At 46.2% G+C, this 9,339-nt stretch overlaps 1 protein-coding gene across 1 annotated transcript; it reads right to left on the bottom strand.

Annotated features, from left to right (window-relative positions):
* Positions 1-534: 534 nt before the first annotated feature.
* On the bottom strand, positions 535-9,029 carry LOC113006333. The gene is made up of 2 exons (XM_039459576.1): positions 5,888-9,029; positions 535-948 (listed from the first exon to the last, which is right to left on the bottom strand). Exons 1-2 carry the CDS (start codon positions 8,356-8,358, stop codon positions 840-842), a joined length of 2,580 nt encoding a protein of 859 aa, XP_039315510.1. The 5' UTR covers positions 8,359-9,029; the 3' UTR covers positions 535-839.
* Between the last annotated feature and the right edge of the window lie 310 nt (positions 9,030-9,339).

The following is a 9,339-nucleotide window of genomic DNA, read 5'->3' as shown; positions in this document are numbered from 1 at the left end:
CCAGCCCGAATTGCAAATGAATCGTTTTCTATGCGATATCTCACGTGTTTTACGTTAAAAAGCGTCGAACAAGCGTTGATCTGCATCAGAAACATAACTATTGAAGATCCCAGCGCGAATTGCAAACGAATCGCTATCTATGCGGTATCTCACGTGTTTTACGTTAAAAAGCGTCAAACAAGCGTTGATCCGCATCAGAAACGAAACTATTGAAGTTCCCAGCGCGAATTGCAAATGAATCGTTATCTATGCGATATCTCACGTATTTTACGTTAAAAAGCGTCGAACAAACGTTGATCTGAATCAGAAACATAACTATTGAAGTTCCCAGCGCGAATTGCAAACGAATCGCTATCTATGCGATATCTCACGTGTTTTACGTTAAAATGTTTCAAACAAGGGTTGATCTGCATCAGAAACGTAACTATTGAATTTCCCAGCGCGAATTGCAAACTAATCGCTTGTTATGCGTTCCTTTCTCGGAGTCGTTGGTAGGAGCCCGTCGATTGGAGACGGTTGAATCAAACACTCGTGTACGGTTAATAATAAAGTGTTTTATTATAAATGGTTACACTGTCAGTTGTTCGAGATAATTACGATGGTGCCGGACGCGACGCGGTACTGTCGCGTGCTTTAACCTGAGTCCGCCTATTACGGCGTTGATTCTCTATTTATTGGAGAGCCGGCCGATCTGGCCTTGCCGACTCGGCAGATCTGTTGTCTACTCGCGAAGGTTGCCTGTTCAGCGTTCCCGGTATCGGTTACTGTGTCGCGAGGTTAGCGTTACCGATACCGGTGGCGTAATATAAACAAGTTGTGTTTGGTGATTAACTGTTTCGTCAGCGGTGGCTTTCGCCATTCGTGACATTCCTCCCCCTTGGGTGGAAGGGAACGTGGGGTACGTTCCCGTTTTTTTTTTGCTTAAACTTAATTTTATTGCTTAATTGCCTAGTACATTATTACGTCGTCGTGACGCCGTTTTTCTTCTCGTTTTTTCCGTTGGTTTGTTGTCTCGCGTCGACTCTTTACAAACCATGAGCTCGCTATTACTATGGCTACTATTATTATTATTGTTCCGGTGCCTAGGGGGTACATAACATATTTGTTATTTACTAAACTATCGTCGCCTTTGTCCAACAGGTTGTCTATTTCCTCTATACTTAATTTAAGTTTATCTAGGTCGTTGGAGCTTCTGATTATCGGTCGTAAGGCTGCCTGATCTAGTTTAGCTTCGCTAATTTTTTCGCTATCGCTCCTGGTCTGTAATGTCAGATTGTATTCGGGTAGGTACGTCTGTATTGTGTTTGTTCCTACAGTCTTTCGGGTCGTTAGTGTTACGTACGTGGTTGTCAGTTTGCAGTTTCCTGTCATTATTAGTTTACCTGTTCGTTTGATCGTGGTTTTTTCCTCCGCCTTATTTTCGCACTTAATGCTAACTTCCTGAGGTTGCGGTGCGGAATATAGCCACGCGTTTTCTTCGGTTAATGCGGTCCAGAGCGTGTGATCCGAGACTAGGAACTGTTTCTTGCAGTATGTTTCTTGTCCCGGCGCTTGCGTGTACATTTGCACTTCGCATGGTGCTGTGTTTCCTGCGTAGTAAATCGGGAAGCTTGTAGGGCATGTGTAAGTCTCGCCTTCCTTCAGGCACTTGCTGGCTTCCTCCTTGTCTAGTAGTATGTAGTGATGGTTTTCTTTATCTATTGCCAGCAGTGGTTGGTCGATTTTTACGTATGCGAACACGTTGTCATGCATTGGCGTCGGTAGCGCCACTGCTTTTATTAGTTTGTATGTTGGGTACGCTACTACTGGAAAACGCAGTACCGTGTGTATATATGGTTCGTCGTGGTACGCGTTTACCGTAAGGTAGTTTTGGATTGTTTCCCAGTTTTCGACCTTTATGCTGAATGGGAAGTGAAGTCCTTTTGTTAGCTGTGTCGCTGCCTCCCTGAGTGCGGCTACTATTGCTTCCGTAGGGTACAATCTTGTTATTATTACTTTGCCCTTGGCGAAGGTCAAGTAGTCGAGTATATTTTCGGTGTCTTTGATCAGATCATTTAATATGGTCGTCAAGATCAACAAATGTTCGTTCATGTCTTCTTGCAAGGTGAATTTTGCTAATTGTTGTTCCATCCTCTTCGTGGTATTTGTCAATAATTGCTCGTTAAACGTCAGCACATTTTCGAGATTGCCAATGTGTGCAATCGTCGAGTTCAATACCCTGAGTTGGTGTTTCACTGCATGCTGCAATTTTTTGTCGTCAGTGTGCAGCAGTTTCAGTTGCTCGTCTATTATTTTAGCATCCTCGGCATCCATGGTGCCAAAGAGCGCCTTGCCGAATGTTCCGATTGCGTTGACCAAGCCACGTCTCGGGTTTCGTGCCTTGTATATGGTTTGCAGCTGATTCAGCAGTGCTGTTAATTTTGAGTGATCTCTCTCCATTATGTTCAGGATGTTTTTACAGGTCTGCCCTGCATTGTTGACTATCACTCCGCACTTTTTCTCGGTATCCTTTAAATATTCTTGGAATTGATGGTACCTTACTTCGAACCCCTGGATATTCAGATTTATCACTAGTTTCCAAGTCGATTCTACCTGGTTCATGCGGCCTATTTCTTCGAAATACAGTCCGGGCTCATGACTAAACGTTTTCCAACTTATGTCCGCTTGTGAATTTGCGAACTCCGCCAGGCATGGTCTTGCGGTAATTAACCTGCAAGGTGAAGGTCTGCGTTATCGTTCTGCGAATTCTTATACTGCAAATATCATATATTTTTTTTTTCTCTTCTGCAGCTTAACGTTAGTTGCCGCCCGGCAGTCGCGTGGTTCGCTGCCGTTTGTTCGTATTCTTATTATTATTTTTTTTTTTTTTTTTTTTGTATTATGTACTGCGACGGGTGTCACGATTTTTTTCTTTCCCCCACGCATTGCTGGGCGTGTCTTCGTTCGCAGTGGTTGAGGGAGTTTCGTCGTCTGCCCACGGGGGTAGGGCTGCATCTTCGCCCTTACTCCCCTGAGGAGGAGGTGGACGAGCCTCCTGTCCAAGTGGTGCGTCCCTCCATCCGAGAGCTCCCTCGGATTATTGTGGTGCCTGACACGGTGCCCTCTTCCAATCGTCCGTCGCCTTTGCTTTGGGCCCCGGGGGTCGAGGTCCGTATTCCTCGCCTTCTAATGGTTGAGGTAAATACTACCACTGGCCAGCGAGTGGTGCGGTCTAGGACACCCCTTTGATGTTCTTGAGGTGAGTAAGGACATAGCTCCTTCTGGTATGCTTTATTTCTACAGCGCTTATCTTCTACTAAATTTATTGCTTATTCTAATGATTTTCGGCACGCCCGTTTTAACGTATTCTTTAGTTTTCAATGAAATGTTTTAATCTATTTGCGTGAACGCGAATGGTTCGTCTGCCTCGCTTAATCGTGTAATTGATTCCCTCGTGATTTTCCATTACTACGTACGGCCCTATCCATTGTGAGTCCAGTTTTTTTGATCTTCCTCGGCGCGCTGTTTCGTCGTGAAGCAACACCTGATCTCCTACCCTGAATTCTTTTTTGTTCGCGGTCTTGTCGTACTGTATTTTCGCTTGCGTTTTAGCCTTCTCCACGTTTTCCCTTGCGATCTGGTTAGTTGCGCGTAATCTCTCTCGAAGTTCCTGCGCATAGTCTTCGTAAGAGTATGTTTCTTTGGTGGCCTTGTCAGTGCCGTCGGCATTGTGGCGCGATGCCCGTACATCAGCTCGAAGGGTGTAAACCCTGTGGCTGTATGTGGCGTCGTGTTATAAGCGAACATCGCGTACGGGAGCCACTCGTCCCAATCTGTCTGTGTCTCATTTATATAATGTCGCAGGTACTCGGCGAGCGTCCTATGCGACCTTTCTAGCGCGCCATTACTCTCGGGGTGATACGCGGTTGTCTGTATTTTCTCTATCTTTAAAAGCTTGCAGGTAGTTTTGAATACTGCACCCGTAAAGTTTGTCCCCTGATCCGTGAGGATCTTCTCCGGTATTCCATGTTCGGTGACGATTCTCGTTACGAAGGCCCTTGCCACCGTGGCTGCCTCCTGGTTTTCTAACGGAATGGCCTTGCTGAATTTAGTTAAACTATCCTGGAAGGTTAGGATGTATTTATTTCCGCAGGTCGTTATTGTTAATGGCCCCACTATGTCTAGTGCGCATTTTTCAAAAGGCTTCTTGGGCGTGTCTGTGACCACCATAGGCATTTTTGTTCTCTTGCTTAGTTTATTTTTCTGGCAGTACTGACATTGGCTGACGTATTCCTCCACGTCTTTTGTTATGCCCCGCCAGTTGTGGTTTAATCTGATTCTATTTAGAGTTCTCGCGACTCCTTGGTGCCCTCCTAAAGGGGCATCGTGATATTCAAATAGTATCTGGCGTTTTTCCTCCTCCGTATATTCTTTATGCTTTATTTCATCATTTTCGTCCCTGAGATTATTCACTGCTTTATCATCAGCAACCGGATACCTGCTCAGGGCATCGGCATTGACATTGCCTTTACCCGCCCGGTGCACGATTTCGTAATCGTACTCCTCGAGTTTCAAACGCCACCGAATAAGTCTTGAGCCGGGATCTGTGACATTAAAAAGCCACACTAAAGGCCTGTGATCCGTTATCACCTTAAATTTGGTTCCATAGACGTATGGGCGAAAGTATTTGACTGCCCATACTATCGCCAGTAGCTCCTTTTCCGTAGTATTGTAATTTCTCTCCGCTCTATTCAGTATCCTGCTGGCGTAGGCTATCGGTCGGTCTTGCCCCAATATGCCTTGTGAGAGTACCGCTCCGATTGCATAGTCAGACGCGTCTGTTGTTACCAGGAACTCACGTTGGAAATCTGGGTAATTTAATACCGGCGCGGTTGTTAACCTGTCTTTTAATGTTTGAAATGCATTTTGCTGCTCCGCGCCCCAGATGAATTTCTCACTCTTTTTTGTCAGAGTGGTTAAAGGCTTAGCGATTTTTGAAAAGTCGGGTATAAATTTTCGATAATACCCTGCTAGCCCTATGTAGGACTGAATATCCTTAACCTTCTGTGGTATCGGGAACTCCTTTACCGCTTTCAATTTCATTGGATCTGGTCGTATCCCATCTTCTGTAATGACGTGCCCTAGGTACATCACCTCCTTACGCAGAAACTCACATTTGTTTGGCTGCAGCTTTAAATTGTTACGTCTCAGTCTCCGGAATACCGCTGTCAGCCGTTCGTTATGTTCCCTTAAATTTGCTCCGTATATCACAATATCGTCTAAATAAACGAGGCATTGCAGTCCTTGTAGCCCTGTTAGTACCGTATTCATCAACCTCTGGAACGTGGCGGGCGCGTTTTTTAACCCGAACGGCATTCGATTGAATTCGTAATGTCCGTGGGGCGTTGAAAATGCCGTTCTGTTTTTATGCTCCTCCTTCATTGGTATTTGATGGTACCCCGACGCTAGATCGAGGGTGGAGAAGTATTTTGCGTTTCCCAGCTGGTCTAGAATCTCCGTAATGTTAGGTAGAGGAAACGAGTCACCAATAGTTAAGTCGTTTAATTTGCGAAAATCTATGACTATTCTCAGTTTCTTTTGTCCTGAAGCGTCTGCTTTTTTAGGAACGACTAGTAGTGGTGCGTTCCACTGGCTAGTACTCGGGCGGATAATGTCGTCGGCCAGCATTTTTTTTACTTGTCGGTTCACTTCCTCCTTATGTTTCGCTGGTAATCTATACGGTCTCACATTTACTGGTGCGCTGTCTGTGCGTATAGGTAGCTCGTGCGCCACTGCCTCCGTGTGAGTTAGTGCGTCTCCTTCCAGATGGAAGATGTCGCAGAATTCCTCGCAAATTTCTCGAAGAGTTTTTTCCTCTTCCGCATTTAAATGCTCTGTTCTTAGTTGCTTAGACAGCCGTTCTTTTCTTTCTTGCGCCGGTTCGTTGCTACTCTCGGCTGCTTCCCGTAACATGAGCGCGTGCTCAGTGTCTTCCGTCTTTATCTCTTCCACAGTGACACTCGGCATTGTTATCTCTACGGTGTCTCCGGTTGTATTCATTACACTGACCGGGCAAGTATTGTCCGCTGGGCATACGAGACAACTCCCGATAAATACTCCGGGCCTCGTTTCCTCGGGTTTGACAATTCCTATTCGGTTGCTCTTGGTCACTGCCTGTATTATTGTTTCGCTACGGGGGTTTAGCGTAAATTTTTTATGTGGGTGCAACTTAAAAATTGCTTCTCCTATTCGTACTTGTTTTTTACCGTGGTCGCATTTTGCACCTTGTTTGTTTAGGAAATCTATTCCTAGAATGCCCTCATAGTCTATGGGAAAGTCATCTTTTACAACGTGCATCGTGTGCCGTATTTTTTGGTTTCCAATATTTATGGTAGCTCGTATCTTTCCAATCGTGTGGATTTTATGTCCTGTCACGCCGGTGAGTGTCATGCGTTCCTCACGCATTTTGGTTTCTCCCTTCAAGGATCCTACCTTTATTAAGGTGATAGTTGCACCTGTATCTAGTAGTAAGCTCAATGTTTCTTTCGTGGCCTCCCGTACTGGTAGTGTTATTAGGTCTAGGCCGTTATGATTACGTTGCTTGCATGTCACTTGTGTAACTTGATGCTCGCGCACGGTGCGCTCTCTTGCCCTCTTCTTTCCTCTTTCTTCTTCGCTGTCACTGCTACTGTATGATGACTCGTCGCTTTCTTTATTGCGGTGCGTCTTACCTGTTCGGTTTGCCGCGGCAATGTTTATTCTTTTTTCTTTTCTTGGTAGCCTTGGGTTATCTTTACGTGGCTTACCGTGTAATAGCCAGCATTCTTCGCGCTTATGCCCCGTCCTTTTACAGTGCGTGCAATATTTTTCCACGGTGTTAGCGCTAGCCGTTTTTTCCGGCCGGGGCAAGTGGTATCGGTTTTGGCCTGTTCTGCATTCGCGCCCGTGATGGCCTATCTTACCGCATTTGAAACACTTTGGCTTCTTGTACTCGTGCTGTCCTTCTCTGTAGCGGTCAGTAGGTTTATCTGACTTGACGTTTACTCCTTTCAGTTTTTCTTCATTGGACGCGCCTTGTATCGCGTCCATTAACGTTGCGTAGTTTCGGGATCGCACTATTAATTTTATCTCTTCCCGCAGTCCTAGCTGAAAATTTTCTAGTGCTAATCCTTGGATCGTATCCAGGATCCCCTTTCTTTGCTCGGGCGTCTGCCTTTTCCCCTCGATCATGGACTGATAGAGCTCCATGGCGAGCTTATCTACGCGAAGACCATACTTCTGTGCGCTTTCGCCGGGCTTTTGGCGGGCTTGATTGAATTCGTTTGTAATGTGCGCGGTGCCGCGTTTTGCTAAATAGCACGTCTCTATTTCCTGTTTTAATTGAGCGTATGTGCGTATATCGCGCGTTTGGAAGTCATGTAGGGCTTTGCCTTTCAATTTTGTGCATAAGATTGCTCTCAACAGCGAGTCTTCGTCTTGCGGATTTATTTCCTTTACCGCATATGAACTGGCGTTCAAGAATTCTATTACCTCGTTTCGAACCGTTCCGTCCATTGTGGGGATCATGTCGCGTGCCTCTTTCAGCTTCATATACGTATATACGGGTCCACGTGAATTTCTAATGTCCGCTGTCGTGCGACCGTATGCTATTTCTGGCGGTCCCGGAGGTTCTGGATTTTCGCGTAGGTCCGACGTGTTTTGATCTCCGTAGTGTGCAATTTCTATTCTGCTCATTCGATCTTGTAAAGCTCGCATTCCGTCGATCACCTGGTCTAACACATCTAGTATGTTTCGTTGCTCTTCCTGCGGTTCGGGTTGCTCTTGTCTGGTGCGTCTTCGTGCGCTCGCGGTTCTCAACCGAATTATCTCTGCGTCTATCTCGGCGTTTGATACCTCTCTTTCGTCACCCGCGTCCGGACGCGGTGTGAGTTCTGATTGGCTCGCCATTCTTCTCGGATCACGCGCCGCAATATAAAACTCTTCCGGGTTGAATACGCTGCTATCATACGATGACAGAGAGAATTCCCTCCGCAGGGTAATACTGATATTGGAGTCTATACTTTCGACTGGTTGGTTGTCCGTCGGCGGTATTGGGCTTCCGTCGTATCCGTTTTGTATTATGCTCGGGTCTAGTTCGTTAAATGGAAATTCCCGTTCGACGACTACGTTCGGCGGTAATTCTGTTTCGGACGCGGAATCGCTCGAGAAATGGCGTTCTAAATTTCGGCGTACGCTGTTGCGAATATCTTGCACGGCTTCGGCTATTACGCGTACGGGGCTCAGTGCGTCCGGTCTACGTGCTCGAGCGCCCGGTTCACTATGTAACCACGAAGTATTTCGTTCGGGATTGTGTGGGCTACTCGGCTCGCTTCTCGACATTGACTACGCGCTTTTACAATGTCTTTTACGCTTACAATTATGTGTTACAATTGACTTACATAACTATCGCAAGTCGTTGCATGATGTTGTCTCCTTGCCGTGTTGTGGATCGTCCGGTGCCTCTTCGTGTGCTGTCCGGGCGTAGTGTCTGCTTGCCGCCGGGTCACCTTTTCGGGTCCTCTCTTCTTTGGGACGCTTGTTGATCCTCGGCTGGTTCTCTTGCAGGTTACCACAGTCTGGCTTCTACGACGGGTCACCGCTGCCACCACTTTTGTTATGCGTTCCTTTCTCGGAGTCGTTGGTAGGAGCCCGTCGATTGGAGACGGTTGAATCAAACACTCGTGTACGGTTAATAATAAAGTGTTTTATTATAAATGGTTACACTGTCAGTTGTTCGAGATAATTACGATGGTGCCGGACGCGACGCGGTACTGTCGCGTGCTTTAACCTGAGTCCGCCTATTACGGCGTTGATTCTCTATTTATTGGAGAGCCGGCCGATCTGGCCTTGCCGACTCGGCAGATCTGTTGTCTACTCGCGAAGGTTGCCTGTTCAGCGTTCCCGGTATCGGTTACTGTGTCGCGAGGTTAGCGTTACCGATACCGGTGGCGTAATATAAACAAGTTGTGTTTGGTGATTAACTGTTTCGTCAGCGGTGGCTTTCGCCATTCGTGACACGCTATCTATGCGGTATCTCACGTGTTTTACGTTAAAAAGCGTCAAACAAGCATTGATCCGCATCAGAAACGAAACTATAGAAGTTCCCAGCGCGAATTGCAAATGAATCGTTATCTATGCGATATCTCACGTATTTTACGTTAAAAAGCGTCGAACAAACGTTGATCTGAATCAGAAACATAACTACTGAAGTTCCCAGCGCGAATTGCAAACGAATCGCTATCTATGCGATATCTCACGTGTTTTACGTTAAAATGCTTCAAACAAGCGTTGATCTGCATCAGAAACGTAACTATTGAATTT

This window comes from Solenopsis invicta, unplaced genomic scaffold (genome assembly GCF_016802725.1).
Source record: "Solenopsis invicta isolate M01_SB unplaced genomic scaffold, UNIL_Sinv_3.0 scaffold_820, whole genome shotgun sequence".
Classification (NCBI taxonomy): domain Eukaryota; kingdom Metazoa; phylum Arthropoda; class Insecta; order Hymenoptera; family Formicidae; genus Solenopsis; species Solenopsis invicta.
This window is presented reverse-complemented; position numbering and strand designations above follow the sequence as displayed.